The sequence below is a fragment of the Mobula birostris genome, chromosome 4, assembly GCF_030028105.1.
Source record: "Mobula birostris isolate sMobBir1 chromosome 4, sMobBir1.hap1, whole genome shotgun sequence".
NCBI classification, from domain to species: domain Eukaryota; kingdom Metazoa; phylum Chordata; class Chondrichthyes; order Myliobatiformes; family Myliobatidae; genus Mobula; species Mobula birostris.
Window position 1 is genome coordinate 25,981,620 of NC_092373.1, and position 18,416 is coordinate 26,000,035.

The following is an 18,416-nucleotide window of genomic DNA, read 5'->3' on the forward strand; positions in this document are numbered from 1 at the left end:
CCTCATGGCTCCATAGTCTCCTTTGTTCAACTGCAATACTGACACTTCTGATCTGCCCTTCTCCCTCTCAACTTGCAGATAAAAACTTATCATATTATGGTCACTACCTCCTAATGGCTCCTTTACTTCTAGATCACTTATCAAATCCTGTTCATTGCACAACACTAAATCCAGAATAGCCTTATCCCTGGTCGGCTCTCGTACAAGCTGCTCCAAAAATGCATCCCGTAGGCACTCTACAAACTTCCTATCCTGGGGTCCAGTACCAACCTGATTTTCCCAGTTCACCTGCATGTTGAAGTCCCCCATAACTACTGCGACATTTCCTTTGCCACATGCCATTGTTAACTCCCTATTCAACTTGCACCCAATATCCATGCTACTGTTTGGGTGCCTGTAGATAAACCTATTAGGGTCTTTTTGTCCTTACTGTTCCTCAGTTCTATCCACACTGACTCTACTTCTCCTGATTCTATGTCCCCCCTTGCAAGGGACTGAATCTCATTCCTCACCAACAGGGCCACCCCACCCCCTCTGCCCACCTTTCTGTCCCTTCGATAGCACGTATACCCTTGTACATTCAATTCTCAGGTCTGATCCCCCTGCAGCCATGTCTCCGTTATCCCAACAACATCATAGTTACCCATTCGCACCTGAGCTTCAAGCTCATCCGCCTTATTTCTGACACTTCGTGCATTCAGATATTAAATTTTTAACCCATTTCTCCTCTCTCTGTTTAAATCGCTGCCTATTGTGCATAACCCAGCTCCCCGAACTCTCACCGGGCTATACGCCCCTTGAATTTTGTTGTCCTTCTTGAACTTACTTACTCTTTCTGCACATTTAACTCCATGCTCCGTCAGACCATCCCTCTGCACTTGTATCCTCCTTATCACTCGTTCTGCCTCACCTTTCTCTACTTCACACTTAATATTCCGGAACCGTGTAATCCCCACCTGTCCTTTATACTTCATCTCGCTATCCTGTCTCACGTTCTGGATCCCTGCCCCCTGCAAATTTAGTTTAAACCCCCCCAAGCAGCACTAGCAAACTTTCCTGCAAGAATGTTAGTACTCCTCCAGTTCAGGTGTAAACCGTCCCGTTGGAACAGATCCCACCTTCCCTGGAACAAAGCCCAATTATCTAAAAACCTGAAGCCCTCCCTCCTGCACCATCCTCTCAGCCACGTATTGATCTGTATAATCCTTCTGTTCCTTGCCTCACTCGCACGTGGCACAGGTAGCAATCCTGAGATTATTACCCTGGAGGTCCTGCCCTTCAGCTTCGCACCTAACTCCCTGAACTCACTACACAGGACCCCCTCACTCTTCCTACCCACGTCGTTGGTCCCTACATGGACCACAACATCTGGATTCTTGCCCTCTCTCTCGAGAATAACCTGCACCCGATCTGAGATGTCCTGGACCCCGGCACCAGGGAAGCAACATACCATCCGAGACTCCCAATCTCTCCCACAAAATCTCCTATCTGCCCCCCGACTATAGAATCCCCTATCACTACCGCTGTCCTCTCTTCCCTCTTCCCCTTCTGTGTCGAGGGTCCAACCTCAGTGCCAGAGACAGGACCACTGCAACTTGTTCCTGGTAGGTCATCCCCACCAACAGTATCCAAAACGGTATACTTATTGTTGATGGGAATGGCCACAGGGGTGCTCTGCTCTCTCTGCCTGCTCCCCCTCCATCTCCTGACAGTCACCCAATTGCCTACCTCCTGTCTTTTCGGTGTGACTACCTCCCAATAACTCTTATCTATATCCGTAGTTCATCCAGCTCCAGCTCCAATTCCCTAACTCGCTCTGATAGGAGCTGCAGCTGGATGCACCTTCTGCAGGTGTGGTCATCAGGGACAACTGCGTTGACCCTGACCTCCCACATACTGCATACGGAGCACACAACTGCTCTAACTATCTCCCCCATTACCTGATCCCAGATTAATCAGAATAAATGAAAAAGTACCTACTGACCTTACCTTTTTTCCTCAGCAAGCACGTACTCAGGCTCACTGATTACCTCTCACCGAAGACCCCCTTACGCCGAAGCCCACTGAGCCAAAGCCCAGCACTCTGCTCCCGCGCACTCCGCTGCCCGCACCTGAAAGTGGGCCTCTTTTTAAACTCCGCGCTCGCCGCTGACATCACCCGCATCTGCGCAGTTTTACTTTCCTCAGGTAATGCCTAGGTAGTCCCGATCTTCCTCGGCCTACCTACAACGGCTGATCCTCCGATCCTCCGATCTCCAGTCGTCCGTCAACCTCGAGCACTCCTTGCTCCCGCACCAACGCTGCCCGCACCAGGAAAAAGCGACTTGACTTGACTATCTATGATCAAATCCATCTGCAGTTCCCCTAGCAAGTTGCTAATATTTCACTTTTAAAGCACCTTTTTAGAATTTGAAACTCATACATACTCCAGTCGCTTGATGCAATCCAGTTTATGGCAACTGTTGAGTTCTTAAATTAGCTGATTAATGGGTTAATCCATTCATCTCAAGAAAATCATTCCATTTGACCTTTGACTGCTGTCATTAAAAAAAAGATGATTGATGGGGGAGAAAAGTTAGTGAATGGGTTATACCCTTGTAAATTTTGAAAAGTTAGTGAATGGGTTTTCCCCTTGTAAATTTTGTAAAGTTAGTGAATGGGTTATACCCTTGTAAATTTTGAAAAGTTAGTGAATGGGTTATACCCTTGCAAATTTTCCAAAGGCAGTGGGGACAAAGCCAGGTTTGCTGGGTTGGTGTTTGCTACCCATTTTGTTGATAGGCATCTCATATTAACCTCTTGGCCACAGGAGCTGTATGAACAGGACAGAGTTTAATGTGGACAAATTCATGCAGTGGTGTGCTGATTACTTCACCCAGGATCATCACCTTGTCGTAGTGGGAAGGCTTATGAGTTTGAGATCCCGAGAGCGGCGCTGTAAGGGGCTTAGCTCCTGGTAAGGTCACCCATTGCAGTAAGGGCAAGGGGGAGGTACAAGACAAAGAGAGATCCAACCAACTTCAGCAGTGGACCTGACAGAAGATGATGATCACAACGGTGGTGAAGACAGAAGAAGGCTGCTGCAGTGACATGTCCCCCAGCTGTCTTGCATTCCATGTCACTGCACCGTGACCACAATCTGTCTAGAATTGTCACACACAGGCATTCTCCTTTCAGGGAATAACCCCGCAGGAGAACATCACACTTGACTCAAGTAATCACTGTACGGCTTCTGTTTTACCCAATTCCTTGATTCAGATTTTCAGAAACCAAAGGTATGATGGACTGTTATTAAGAAGGACTCCACTCATCTTGCAACTTATTTTTAAAAGTTCATCCTTGTTAAACTGTAATAGGAAGCTTGGTCAGGTTTTGTACATGAAAATCACAATTCCACTATTAGTAACACACGTCAAAGTTGCTGGTGAATGCAGCAGGCCAGGCAGCATCTCTAGGAAGAGGTACAGCCAATGTTTCGGGCCAAGACCCTTCGTCAGGACTAACTGAAGGAAGAGCTAGTAAGAGATTTGAAAGTGGGAGGGAGAGGGGGAGATCCAAAATGATAGGAGAAGACAGGAGGGGGAGGGATGGAGCCAAGAGCTGGACAGGTGATTGGCAAAAGGGGATATGAGAGGATCATGGGACAGGAGGCCCAGGGAGAAAGAACAGGGGGAGGGGGGAAAAACCCAGAGGATGGGCAAGGGGTATAGTGAGAGGGACAGATGGAGAAAAAGGAGAGAGAGAGAAAAATATGTGTATATAAATAAATAGTGGATGGGGTACAAGGGGGAGGTGGGGCATTAGTGGAAGTTTGAGAAGTCACATGTTCATGCCATCAGGTTGGAGGCTACCCAGGCGGAATATAAGGTGTTAATCTCCAACCTGATGGCATAAAAACACCTTATATTCCGTCTGGGTAGCCTCCCCCTCCCACTTTCAAATCTCTTACTAGCTCTTCCTTCAGTTAGTCCTGACAAAGGGTCTCAGCCCGAAACGTCGACTGTACCTCTTCCCATAGATGCTGCCTGGCCTGCTGCGTTCACCAGCTACCTTGATGTGTGTTGCTTCATTAAAAGTCGCATGTTTTCATGCTCCAAGTGGATTTTTTTCTTGTTTGACTTGTTTGTTTCATAAGATTTCACTTTTGTCTAATGATGCTGGTTATTTATCACTCCCACCTACTTTCAGTTTACCATGCCTTAAGAATTTCAGCTCTCCGTACGAAGACCTATGCTGTGTAGTTGTCATTGTCATCTGTGATAGACTGGTGACGTTTATTATGCAGAGTTTGAGTTTAGTGCCAAAATCGATGTTTCCTCAACCAAACTGTACAGATACCTGAAGCCGGTTCTGACCCATGCTGGACCACCACTCACGACAACGCTTCCTACTTGGTGTGGTCCTATTGCTAAGCTGCTAACCAGTCCCAAAGCACATCAGGTAAGGCTGACAATTTCCTCATTCTGGACGTGATGGGAGAGAACTATAAAACCATTGATTTGCTAGACTTGAAATGAACAACTGCATTATTACTTTGAGTTTGCTTCTACACAAGACTGATGATTGGCAGGATGTAAATGTTCTTCTCGTCAGTCGGTGTGCCTACAGCTGCTGCAGGCTATGCCACCCTTTGCCAGCCCACGGTGCGGTTCCGTCTGACTTGGTTCATTTCACTGTCAGTCTCGGTCTGGTGTCAGCATGCGATTCATTGTAACTAAACTGGGCCCCAGGGATCAGCCACAGCGTGAACCAATACACCGTTAAGCCATGCGTAACACTCTGCAAAAGCAAGCTTGCCTGCAGCAAGTGTAAAGTATACCATGAAAGAAGTGAATTAGAAGCTAAATCACATTGTAGAGGGTTAATAACATTGGTATGTAAATGATACCCTCTGTTGGGCTTAATCTTTGAGGAATGTTAAAGCCGAGCTGACATGGGCCTGAAAAAATTCCCTACAAACATGTAGTGCATTGCTTTAGTTTTTGGTATTGGTTTACTATTGTTACATGTACCAAGATACAGTAAAAAGCCTGTCTCGTATACTGTTTATACAAGCCAATTCACTGCACTGTGCATTGAGCTGGAATAAGGTAAACCAGTTACAATACAGAATAATGTGTTAAAGCTACTGGAAAAAGAGCAATGCAAGTAAATAATTAAACACAAGATCATAACAAGGTGGATCGTGAGGTCAAGAGTTCCTCTTATCAGAATCAGATTTAATATCAAGAGCATAAGTCGTGGAAATTGCTACCTTTGTGGCAGCAGTACAATGCAATACCTAATTTACAGAAAAAATACTGTGAATTACTGTAAGTATATATTTATATGAAATAGTTAAAAAAGGAAATTAAAAAGTAGTGAGGTAGTGTTCAATGTCCATTCAGAAATTGGATGGCAAAGGGGAAGAAGCTGTTCCTGAATCATACAAGGGATCCATTCAAGAGTCTAATAACAGTAGGTTAGCAGCTGTCCTTGAGCCTGGTGGTACCTGATTTCAGGTTTTTAGGTTTTTGTATCTTCTGCCTGGGAGAGGGGAGAAGAGAGAATGTCTTTAATTATGCTGGCTGCTCCGTTGACCAGCAAGAAGTATAGACAGAGTCCATAGAGGGGAGGCTGGCTCATGTGATGTGCTGGGCTGTGTCCACCACTCTCCACAGTTGCCATACCAAGCTGTTTCGTGTCCAGTTTGTGGTGCAGCGATTTAAAAACTAGTAGGAGTCAAATTTCTTTGGCCACCTGAGGAAGTAGAGGTGATGGTGAGCTTTTATTGGGCATGGACGTCAAGGTGGTTGGGCCAGGATAAGCTACTGGTGATGTTCACACCCTGGAACTTGAAGCTCTCAACCATCTCCACCTCAGCACCATTGATGTAGACAGGAGGATGTGCACTGCCCACTTTCTGGACCTTTTAATTTTATTGACATTAAAGGAAAGAATGTCACAACACCTTGTCATGAAGCTCTCTATCTCCTTCCTGTGCCCTGACTCCTTACTTAGATATGACCTGCTACAGTGATATCATCTGTAAACTTGTCGATGAGTTAGAGCAACATAACAGTTTGCAGGAGCTGAACTGAAAACGCTTCCTTCGTAGTTCACAGTAACGCAGGTTCTGTCGATAGGCAAAGAGACAGCGATGGGTAAAGGAACGAATTCAGCCTGAAAATATGTGGTGCTTTATTTTCTGAACAGTTGTATGCAATGGCAGCCAGTGCAGTGAAGGAACAGGAAGCCATGCTCATTATGTAAATCTGTTGTTGCTGCTGTAAAGAAGGCGAACAGAGACACAACAAAGAATTGTTCCCCACCTCCTAAAGTTAAGGAAGGCTGGAAATATTGGAAGTCTTCTGCAGATGAAGCACCAAGTGTTCTTGTACCTCCAGTGGGTTGAAACTAATTTGCAGCAAAAGCATTTCCTTGATGCCCACACAGTTTCTTGGTTGGTGTAAGGTTATATGACATTTTACCACTTAGTTCACAGCTTCAGACGTGAAAAATCAGCAAAATTCGATTCCGCTGGCGGTGGTTAGAAAATGCCTAATCTTTGCATCTCTGAAGTGCAGCTGATTCATGTCTGTTTGGTGCCTTTGACACCCTTACTAATCAAAAATTTATCAATCTATGCTTTAAATATACTCAATCATATGGCCTCCACAGACCTCTGTAGCACTGAATTCCACAGAATGGCTAAAAATATTTTGCCTCAGCTCTCTTCTAAGGGGATGTCCCTCTACTCTGAGACTGTGCCCTCTGGTGCTAGATTTTCCCAGTATTGGAAAATACTCTCTACTTTCACTCAATCCAGGAATACTTCAGTATTCCATAGGCTTCAATGAGATCTCTCCCCCGCACCCCCCCCCCCCGGCCATCCTTCTAAACTCCAGCAAGTACAGGCATACAGGCTAGGAGCTATTACACACTTGTCATATTAACCTTCTCATTCCTGGGATCATTCTCATAAATCTTTTCAAGATTCTCTCCAATGTCAGCACACCCTTTCTTAAAAGTTTCTTTTTGGGGGAGGGGCCTAAATCTGTTCACAATCCTCCAGATGTGGTCTGCCCAATGCCCGACGGAGTCTTTAGCAGATCTTTCGGCCTGATGAAGGGTCTCGGCCTAAAACATCAACTGTACTCTTTACGTAGATGCTGCCTGACCTTCTGAGTTCCTCCAGCACTTTGTGTGCATTGCTCAGATTTCCAGCAGCTGCAGATGTTCTCTCATTTGCCTTTAGCATTACATCCTTGCTTCTGTATTCTAACCTTCTGGTAATGAATGATATAATTGCACTTGCCTTCCTTACCACCGACTCGACCTTCAAGTTAACCTTTAGGGAATCCTGCAATAGGACTTCCAATTCCCTTTGCCCAGTTTATTTCTTAATTTTCACCTATTTTGAAAATAGTGTCTGTCTTTATTCATTCTACTAAGGTGCATGACCATACATTTCCTTGTGCTGTATTCCATATGCCGCTTCTTTGCTTGGTCTCCTAACCTGTTCAGGTCCTTCTGCAGGCTCACTATTTTCGCAACACTACCTGCTCCTCCAATTATCCCTGTACCATTTGCAAACTTGGCCACAATGCCATCACTTCCGTCATCCAGTCACTGGCATATAATGTGAGAAGTCGTGAACTGAACACCAGTAGTCTCGAGCAGCCAACCAGAAAAGCCCCTCTTTATTCCCACTTTTTGCCTTATGCCAATCAACCAATCTTCTAACCACGTTAATACCTTTCCTGAAATATCATGAGCTCCTATCTTCATACTTTCATGTGTGGCATCTTATTGAAGGCCTTATGAAAATCCAAGTAAGCAACATCTATCAACTCTCCTTTGTCTATGTTGCTTTGTTACTTTCTTAATGAATTCCAACAGATCTGCCAAGCAACTACTCCAAAATCTCGTATTTAGATCTTACCAACCACTTAAGTCAGGCTAACTGGCCTATAATTTCCTGTCTTTTGCCTATCTCCCTTCTTAAAGAGTAGAGTGACATTTGCAATTTTTCCCCAATGCTTCAGTAATTCTAGAAAGATCAATTCTAATGCCTCCATGATCTCCTCAGCTACCTGCTTCTGAACCCTGGGGTGCAGTCCATCCAGTCTAGGTGACTTATCCACCATCAGACTTTACACTTACCCAAGCACCTTCTCCTTAGTAATAGCAACTACACTCACTTCTGCCCCTGACTCTCAAACCTCTGGCATAGTGCTGGTGACTTCCATAGTGAAGACTGACACAAAATACTTATTCAGTTTATCAGCTGTTTTCCTTCTCCACTATGAATTCTCCAACATCATTTTTCTGCAGTACAATCTCCATGCTTGCCTCTTAGATTAGATTAGATTATGAGGCCATGCAGTCCTCTTTTATTGTCATTTAGTAATGCATGTATTAAGAAATGATAATTTGTTCCTCCAGAATGATATCACAGAAACACAAGACAAACCAAGACTAAAAAAACTGACAAAAGCCACATAATTATAGCATATAGTTACAACAGTGCAAAGCAATACCGTAATTTGATTAAGAACAGACCATGGGCACGTTGAAAAAAAGTCTCAAAGTCTTTTGAAAGTCCCATCATCTCACGCAGACGGTTGAAGGGAGAAACTCTCCCTGCCATGAGCTTCCAATGCCGCAAACTTGCCAATGCAGCATCCTGGAAGCACCCGACCGCAGTCCAACTCTGAGTCCGTCCAAAAACTTCGAGCCTCCGACCAGCCTTCCAACACTGGGAACCGAGCACCATCCCTGCCGAACGCTTCAGCTCCGACCCTGACAACAGGCAATAGGCAAAGCCGAGGATTTGGGGCCTTCCCCTCCGGAGATTCTCGATCGCACAGTAGCAGCAGTAACGAAGCAGGCATTTCAGAAGTTTCTCCAGATGTTCCTCCGTGCTTCTCACGTCCGTCTCCATCAAATCAGGATTGTGCACGGCCCCTATTTAACAAATACAGTATCAACTTGGAGCAGCCGCGCGCGCTGCGTCACGCCGCCATCTTCTCCTCCTCTCCCTCTCTTTCTTATTCTTTATACAGTTTATGCAGAAAAACATCTTCTGGTATTCTTTTATATTATTGGCTAGGTTATCTTCATATTTCAAGTTTTCCCCTTTGTTTTTGTTGCCTTCTTTAAAAGCTTTGCAATCTTTGGCTTCCTGCTAATTTTTGCAAAAATTGATGCCCTTTCTTTTGCTTTTGTGCTGTCTTAAACTTCCCTTGTTAGCCACAGTTGCTTCTTCTCCCCTTTTAGAATGGAATAATCTTCTCTGGGATGTCATGATCCTGTGTCTTCCACATTACTTCCAGAACCTCCTGCCATCGCTCCTCTACTGTCATCTTTGCTAGGTTCCTTTCCAGTCAGCTTTGGCTAGCTCCCCTCTCATGCCTCTGCAGCGCAATTCTCTACTGCCATCATAGCGAGCGTTCTCACGTAAACTATTACTGTCTGGTTTGGTGTACCATCCTCAACTACAGCGAATTACAGCACTAGAACTTATTGGCTGCAGTTTACCATCACTGCGGAACTTGCATGCATCCAGGACAAGGAAGTGGGCAGAAAAAAAATCATTGTGAGCATTACCCACCTTGCAAACTGAATTGCCTTTTCCAAAAGCTCTCTTCTGGAAAGTGCGACAGAGCTATTAAAACAAGAACTCCACGCCGTCTTAAAAGTTCCTTCCCCCAGCAGTGAATCTGATCAATCATTCTAGTTAGTTCCCCCACCCCCCGCAGTAACCCCTGTTACTGCACTGTAAGCACTATAAACCACTTGTTATAATGCTGTTTAAATTGTAAGTACATGCTGGGTCTCATGTGTTTATGCAGATTTTATTCTTTATCTGCTCTTTAAACTCTAACTTTATATTTTGTATCATTTTTTTATTCTTTATAATTGTTGACTGTTGCTTTTTTGTTACATGACCAACACACCACAGCACAGCGGTGAATAAAATTGTTCAAGAACGCACTTTACTGCAGTCCATATTTTTGTTTGCTGTCGTACTTGCTTATTTCTTCCATTTAACTTTTGTGTTTGATACAAAGTCGTCAGAAGATTGCAGGTTCATGTCCTATCATGGCTATTTTGGGCAACACAGTGGCATAGGGGTTAGTGTAACACTTTTACCTTACCAGCACCCCGGGTTCAATTCCCACCGCTGTCTATAAAGAGGTTGTACATTCTTCCCGTGACTGTGTGGGTTTCATATAGGTCAGGGGTTCCAAATTCAGGGTCCACGGGCCCCTTGGTTAATGGTAGGGGTCCATGATAGTGGGCACGTGGCCAAGTGGTTAAGGCATTCGACTAGCGATCTGAAGGTCATGAGTTTGAGCCCCAGCCGAGGCAGCGTGTTGTGTCCTTGAGCAAGGCACTTAATCACACATTGCTCTGCGACAACATTGGTGCCAAGCTGTATCGGCCCTTGCAATTCCCTTGGACAACACTGGTGTCGTGGAGAGGGGAGACTTGCAGCATGGGCAACTGCTGGTCTTCCATACAACCTTGCCCAGACCTACGCCCTGGAGAGTGAAGATTTTCCAGGCACAGATCCGTGGTCTCGCAAAACTAACGGATGCCTAATGGCATAATAAAGGTTGGGAACCCCTGCTGTAGGTGTTCTGGTTTCCTCCTACATTGCAAAGATGTATGGGTTAGTAGGTTAATTGGTCAAATGGGTGGAATTGGGTAGCTCGGGCTCATTAGGCCAGAAGGGTGTAATCGTGCTCCATCTCTAAATAAAAATAAATGACATCAGATCAGTGTTACTATCCTATCCCACTGTTAACAGACCTCTTGTATGATAATATGGACTCTAGACCTTCCAATCTACATTGTTACAATCTTGCACTTTATCATTTACCTGCACCACACGTGTTTTACTCTGCATTGTTTTTATTTTACCTTGTTCTAGCTCAATGTACTTTGTAATGACTTGATCTGTATAAACAGTATGCAAGACAAAGCTTTTCACTGTATCTTGGTACATCTGACAATCTACCAATACCATTCTATGAACTAGGCCTAAGCTTTGCTCAGATTCACTGAATATTACTAAATTATGGTCCATTTAGCCGTGTGTGTTACTTAGTTTAATCCTACCTCCTAACCCTGGGTTATCGCTCTTCAAGTGTTCACCCAAATGTAATGTTATTGTGATGAAGGAAGTAGAAACCATCATTTTTCCTGAAGCAGTGACACCTGGAAACTGGCATTTACCCAAAATTGAAAACCACCCAAATGAAAATCACGGAGTTAGGATGTTATTGCATGAAGAAATTATTTCCATGGTTTACTCTCATTAAGTATTAAAAGCCGCCCTGTGCATTTCAATGACAAACATTGATGCTTGTGGGGCTCAAAACTCAATGTGTTGACCATGGAGGCAGAGTAGCACTCGTGAAGCAGAGTCTCAGGATAAACGGAACAGAGGGCTGGGCAGATGTGGAATCAAGACAACGGGTAGGAAGAGAGAATGCAGGCTGAAGAGGAACAATGGCCCAAGAATATTGCAAGGAAGACCTCTTCCACCAATTTTTCCAGCATGAATCTGTAGCAACACAAAGCGATAGAGACCTTGACAACAGAAGTCTGCTAGTAATTAATTTTTGTATGAAAATTAAGAGGTTATTTTTAATGCATTAGAATAATAGCCCTGGGCTACTTTAGATTGTGCAATATTCACAACTTCACTTTGATGTACTCTTCTGTTAACCGTGAAGGTTGTAAGACGTCCAATTTCCATCAGGCATTAATGCGTACTGCACATTTTGACATCATCATGCCTGCAAAATACAACAGGAAAACGACAACAAGAAATCTCAGTTTTACAGTGGACAGGATTTCAGCAGGAAGTGGTGAAAGCATTTAAAAATTTATCAAAGCACATCATGAGCTATTTCTGCATTTTTTAAAGTGGGATCAGATAATTTCAGACTTGAGTTCTAGACATCTATGGCACTGAGTGGGAAAATATTTTTAAACATCCTATTACACTACATCTTTGTTCCTACTTATTGTCCTTGCTGCAAAGGGAAGTTTTCACCACATCTTGGCCATTCATTATTTGATTCATCTCAATTAAATTGCCCTTTTGTACCAAAGAGATTAACTTCAGTCTACTAGGGTTCATCAAAACTAGTTCTCCAGCTCTGGCAACATCTTCTTAAATCTCCTCTTTAAATACACTTGTGAACAGGAATACACATAATACTCAGCTGTAGCTCAATTAGTGTTTTAAACCAACCTACCATGATCTCTGTGTTCTTGTATTTTGTGACTCAGCCAAGCTTCCAACAAACGATATTGTCATCTGAATCTCAATGTGGGATTTTGTCAGTACCTGTAACAGCTGGTTTTATTTCTAAAACACAGGACCATCAAAATGTGGACGACTCCGATTACATCATTAATAACGATGAGCTGTCGATGTACTATGAGGACAAAGCAGCATCTGCCTCGTGCTATGGAGAGGCACAGGGAAAGAGCATTCCTGAACAGCAAGCAGCAGACAAGGTTGACTTCCTGGAAGGAGCGAATCAGCCATCACTGGATCTCACTTCAAGTCAAACTCTGAGTGTCCCTCCCTCTTAAACCGAGCACTTTTTTTTTATTGACACTTTTGGGTGCATAAATTGGAAAAGACGATGAATTTGCTCTGATCTGCTTGTAACAATTGAACTAATCATGGTTACTGACTCCTGATTGCTGAATTTCCCATGTGGCAGGTACTAGTCTATATTAAAGTCAGGGCAAACACCATTATTAACTTGACCAATACTTGGACAGTGGCTTTATGACTTATGACAGTGAATTATGACTGAGAGGTCAGTGGCATTATTCCAAGTGATGACATTTATTTCAAGGATCCTGCATTTGCATTCCAGACTAGTTAAAGTAATGACATAGGCTTGTGAATTTTTTTTTCCAGCGCTGGATGTCATTTTATGCTCAATACTATCTCTTGTGTAAGACGGCCCTTGCTTGGGCCCCAGTGTATTCATGCAAAAATAATGCTGATGCCGACTGCACTGTTAATGCTGAAGGAAAATCTTTACATTATTATGGAAACATTTGAAATTCAATAATTATAAATGTAATAATACTTTTCTGTATTTCTTTCTATATATTACTCCGACTGGTGTTAGAACTTGAAGGTTTCAAATTCTACCTAATACAGGTTTTTCCAATGTTATCATTACTTTTACTTACTTCTTAAGGTGTTCTGGATTGAAGTTTGGTCATCTTAGTCTCCGTGTAAACACTGGGCAAGCTTAACAAAAAAAAAAATCACACATTCAGTTATTCTACCCTGAAGTCTCAGTGAATGAGGGTACAGAAGGGATGCAGTATTAAACGATTCCAAAGCAGCATAGTGGGCAACAATTAAGTTCAATGCACATGGGCCAGGAAGGAGCCCTTCTGAATGCCCAGTGCAATAAGGGAAATAATGGACAGCTTTTATTTGCAGTTGGAAAGCTGTGCTCCAGAGTATTTTTTTTAAGTCTTCTACAACATTGTGCCTTGCATTATCAGATTCTGGGAGTTGAAACCTGTTGAGTCTGCAGATCCCTGCAAGTTCCCTGGGGAATTCGAAGCCCAATGTCTGCAGGCCCAGGTCTGTGTTGGCTGGGGGCCTGTCCTGAGGTTAAAGGACTGTTTATGTGCTTGGGTGAGAGGGAGGATTGTAGTTTGTGCTTGCTGTTGCTGTTCATCGCTTGTAGTGTCCTGTGTTGTTCTGCTGAACATTATTGGCCTACTGTGTTGGCACTGCAACGTGTGGCTTCCAGGCTGTCCCCACCACATCCTCGGGTGTGTTGGCTGTTAACACAAACTACACATTTCACTGTACGTTGTAGAACCATAGAACACTACAGCACAGAGAAAGGCCCTTCAGCCCATCTAGTTTACAGTGAACTGTTAATCTGCCTAGTCCCTTTGAGCTGCACCTGGCCTATAGCCCCCCCATATCCCGCTCATTAATGCACTTATGCAAATTTCTCTTAAATGTTGCAAGTGACCCTGCGTCCAACATTTGTGCTGGCAGGTCGTCCCACACTTTCACCACACTCTGAGTGAAGAAGTTCCCCCTCATGTTCCTCTTAAGCATTTCCCCTTTCACCCTTAACCCATGACCTCTAGTTGTAGTTTCAAACAACCTCAATGGAAAAAGCCTGCTTGTATTTATGCTATTTATATCCCTTATACTTTTCTACACATCTAGCAAATCTCAGTTCCCTTGAAGTTGTCGTAGCTGAGGGTGGTAGTGGGGAAAATCTCCCACTACTTATTAAATGCACTAAATAGCATTCATCTCAAATAGCCTCTGACAACCAAGTGCAGCTCCTGGCCTTCACGTATGCGTTAGCTACAAAGCCCAGCCAGAATCATTTCTATTGGCAAGAGAAGAGGCAAAGGTGTGTTGCTGGTGCCTTAAAACTAGTCACTTTGGGCAGATGAATCTAATGCAGACAAGTGCAAGGTTTTGCACTTTGGTAGGACCAACCAGCGTAGGTCTTACACAGTGAACAGTAGGGCATTGAGGAGTGCGGTAGAACAAAGGGATCTGGGAATAAATGTACATAATTCATTGAAAGTGGTATCACGGGTAGATTGGATTGCAGAGAAAGCTTTTCACACACTGGCCTTCATAAATCAACGTATTGAGTATGGAAGATTGGATGTGATGTTGGTGAGACATAATTTGGAGTATCGTGTGCAATTTTGGTCACTTACCTCTTCTCTTCTTCAATTGTCCATTGAAATCCAATGACGATGTCCACTCCTTTAACGGTGAGATCTTTGATGACTATACAGTCCTTTCCCGGACCCACAAGCTCTATTGCAGGTGGGACATGTATATGTGGTAGTGGTGGTAACCATGGCTGCATTTTTCCTGGCTCTCTTCTGTCTTCTGGTTGTTCTTTCCATCTCCAGAATAGGAACCCCATCCCTACACAGCTGTCGCCAAATGGTATGGTCATCAGCAACATCCTCCAGGTCCTCGGGTCTGATCTTGCACTTCCTTAAAGCATTCTTCATCTGATCCTTATAGCGCTTCTTCAGCCTTCCAGCTGAGCATCAACCATGATGTAGCTAGCCGTATAACACTCTGCGGGGTAGCCAACATGGGGGCATCCTTATCACGTGCCCCAGCCACTGCAGCTGACGCTGGGTGATCATGGCCTCAATACTCCTGCAGTTGGTCTTTACAAGTATTTCAGTGTGAGGCACCCACTCACGCCAGGTAATTCCCAGGATACGCTGTTGGCAGATTATGTGGAAGTGCTCCAAGGACGTGATGTGATGGCTGTAGGTTACCCAAGCTTCACAGCTATAAAGGAGGGTGGTGACACAGACCGCTTGGTATACGGCGACCTATGTGGAAGGACGAAGTCTCCCAAAGGCAGCTGATGCCTGTTTAATGCGGCTCTGGATGTTATTGTCAATGCCGCTATCCTCAGAGAGAATGCTCCCCAGATATTTGAAAGATGGCATTACTGACAGCTTTTCATCACCAACAGTGAAGGCAGGTAGAGTGGGTGGGACACTGGTACTCCATTGGCAAACCACTTCTGTCTTGGTGGTATTGACAGTCAACCTCATCCTGCTGTATGCTCTCACCACCACAGCAAGGACAGTCTGAGATCCTCCAGAATATGGGCCACAAGAGCACAGTCATCTGCATACTGCAGCTCCAGGACCGCTCTCTACGGAGTTTGGTGGTTGCGTGGAGCCTCCTGATGTCAAAGAGGTTGCCATCTAATCTGACATCCACTGCCACACTGCTGCTGTCTTCAATCTCGTTGTGGAGAGGCTTGGTAACACACAAGAGGAAGATGTTAAAGAGCACTGGTGCTAGTACACACCCCTGCCTCACCCCTGTGTGTACAAGGAACGGCCCGGACTCTTGTCCTCCTACGGTCACCCGAGCAGTCATCCCATCGTGGAACTGGCGGAGGATGTTAACAAATTTATTGGGACAGCCAAACCTAAGAAGGACATCCCATAAGAGCTCTCTTTGCACAGTGTTGAATACTTTGGAGAGGTCGACAAAGGCCATAAGCAGGTCCTGATGTTGCTCCCGGCACTCTTCCTGAAGCTGCCGGGCCGTGAAGATCATGTCAATCATGCTCCTGTTCTTCCTAAATCCACACTGCGATTCAGGCAGCTTTGACTCAGTGATGTTGCTGATGAGACTCTGAAGCATCACCTTAGCCAGGACCTTTCCAGCAACAGAAAGGAGTGATATGTCCCTACTATTGCTGCAGATGGCCTTGTCACCCTTGTTCTCATAAATGATAACGATGCAGCTCAGAACATTAGTCACTTTCAAATCTCTTACTAGCTCCTCTTTCAGTTAGTCCTGACGAAGGGTCTCGGCCCAAAACGACGACTGTACCTCTTCCTAGAGATGCTGCCTGGCCTGCTGCGTTCACCAGCAACTTTTTTGTGTGTTGCTTGAAATTCCAGCATCTGCAGCTTTCCTCGTATTAGTCCCACATACTGATTCCCATCCTTTTAAGTAGGCTTAACAACATCTTTCTCCACAACTGCTCCACTATCTGTTCTGGTGCTCTGGTTCCCACCCCTCCCCCACGCAACTCTAATTTGACACCCACCCGTGCAGCAGCAATAAACCCTCCTGTTCAGATGTCCAGCTCCCTTCAGTACGGGTGCAATGTTTTGAAATACATGTGATTAAATCTAGAATCTTCAATGCATCTGAAGGAAGTGAACACCATTTATTATGCTCCAGTTCTTGGTATATCAGAACATCACCATGGCAACTGAACGTTCGCCATTTCTTGCCATTCTGCTGAGTTTGTAAGTAAGTGCTTACTTTTATACAGGCCACTACATTAGTGTAAATCTCTTACAGATCTGATGATTTTCAAGAAGGCAGTGTTTTAAGCTTAAGAACAGAGAAGGGTAATGAGCGTAGTGACTGTCTTTGATCTATAGATAAGCCAAACAAAATAACCATTTTCTTTTTGCTCAATGTGTGTGAAATATGAACATAAAGCATGCCCTTATTATCTGTACTTCATCAAACACACCTGAAGAAAAAAACTCAAAGCCGCCAATAATTGGGCAAATTGATTTTACTGAGTTCTAGACTGGTTTGTGGGATGGACTTCAATGTAATTGCCGAGGACTTCAAGATAGAGATAACTTTGAAATAAGCAGAATAATGTCCATGTATTTCCAAGAACAGAATAGATTGAAGTAGGAGGTGTTTACTTGCAGAGCCATGTGTAATTTTGTTTTAATCTGATTTTGAAAAAGATAGGATGTATCAAGTGAGAAATAGTCTAGAGAATTTTGTAAAAAAATTTCATTCTATATGTTTGACTTCAAAGGAAGTAATTTCATTTCCTGTGTGTTGGCTCATTTTTATTGACAGCGTTATTACAGGAAATACAATTGTAATATCAGAACTGCCAAAATGTGCAGGGGAGGTGTTGGCACAAATGTGAAGTGCACCTTGTTGATCTTGACCCTCATTAACACCTCCTACATCCCTAATGAATATGTCGACCAGGAGAAAATGGCACAGAAAAAAACTAAATTTTGGAATTGCATGAGGGATAAGTGTAGAAATCACATTATGCAGCACAGTGCTTCAAGTGATGGAACTTTACCAGAAGCCTGATCACTGCATAGTTGGTTCACTACACTGGCAGGTGTTTAAGACCAGGATCTCAAATCTAGCACAGAATGGAATAATTTTACGGCTAAACCACTCCGTGATTCCTTTGTGCATATTGACAAGCTTAGACTTGCACAATAAAGCATGTGGGACTTAACTGCAGTTATATTATTTTTTATTTTTTTATTTAGTGATACAGAGCAGAGCCCTTCAAGCCACACCACCCCAGAAACCCCACAAACTGCAAATAACCCTAACCTAATCACAGAACAATTTACAATAACCAATTACCCTTCAGTCTGTGGGAGGAAATCAGAGTACTGGGAGAAAACCTCACAAATTCCACAGGGATCACGTACAGAAACTCCTTACAGAATGGCATCAGGAGTGAAGTCTCAACTCCAGAATGCTCCGAGCCGTAATACTGTCGTGCTCACCGCTACACTACCACGGCGCCCGCAAATAGAGGCAAACTTGGACTGCTGCCAAAACTCTAGGGCATTTCATTTTTCAAACTCTCAAAGTTGAGTTTTGTCATCTTATGCACAAGTACGTATACGCACAGGTGCAATGAAAAACTCACTTGCAGCAGCAGGATCACAGACATATGTCAGAGTCCAAGTTGCTGCCCTGTTAAATGTTCATCAGAGTCATGGGTAGGAAAGGCTTAGAGGGATAAGGGCCAAATGCAGGCAACTTGGGACTAACTGGGATGGGCATTTTGGATGGCATTGACCAGTGGTCAAAAGAACCAGTT

The 18,416-nt window shown here is 44.0% G+C and overlaps 1 protein-coding gene and 1 long non-coding RNA gene across 2 annotated transcripts in view; one reads left to right on the top strand and one right to left on the bottom strand.

The window, feature by feature from the left end:
* Positions 1-13,111, top strand: part of LOC140196215 (sodium/hydrogen exchanger 9-like) — a 574,106-nt gene extending 560,995 nt beyond the window's left edge. The window contains exons 15-16 of the mRNA XM_072255022.1: positions 4,335-4,440; positions 12,382-13,111. Of these exons, the coding sequence (XP_072111123.1) occupies positions 4,335-4,440; positions 12,382-12,600 (325 nt within the window). The 3' untranslated portion in view covers positions 12,601-13,111. The remainder of the gene's footprint in view (positions 1-4,334; positions 4,441-12,381) is intronic.
* The window catches only part of LOC140196216 (uncharacterized), a 69,894-nt gene continuing 63,022 nt past the window's right edge, over positions 11,545-18,416 (bottom strand). The window contains exons 3-4 of the long non-coding RNA XR_011885649.1: positions 13,219-13,279; positions 11,545-11,792 (exon numbers count right to left, since the gene is read on the bottom strand). This is a non-coding gene — a long non-coding RNA (uncharacterized lncRNA). The remainder of the gene's footprint in view (positions 11,793-13,218; positions 13,280-18,416) is intronic.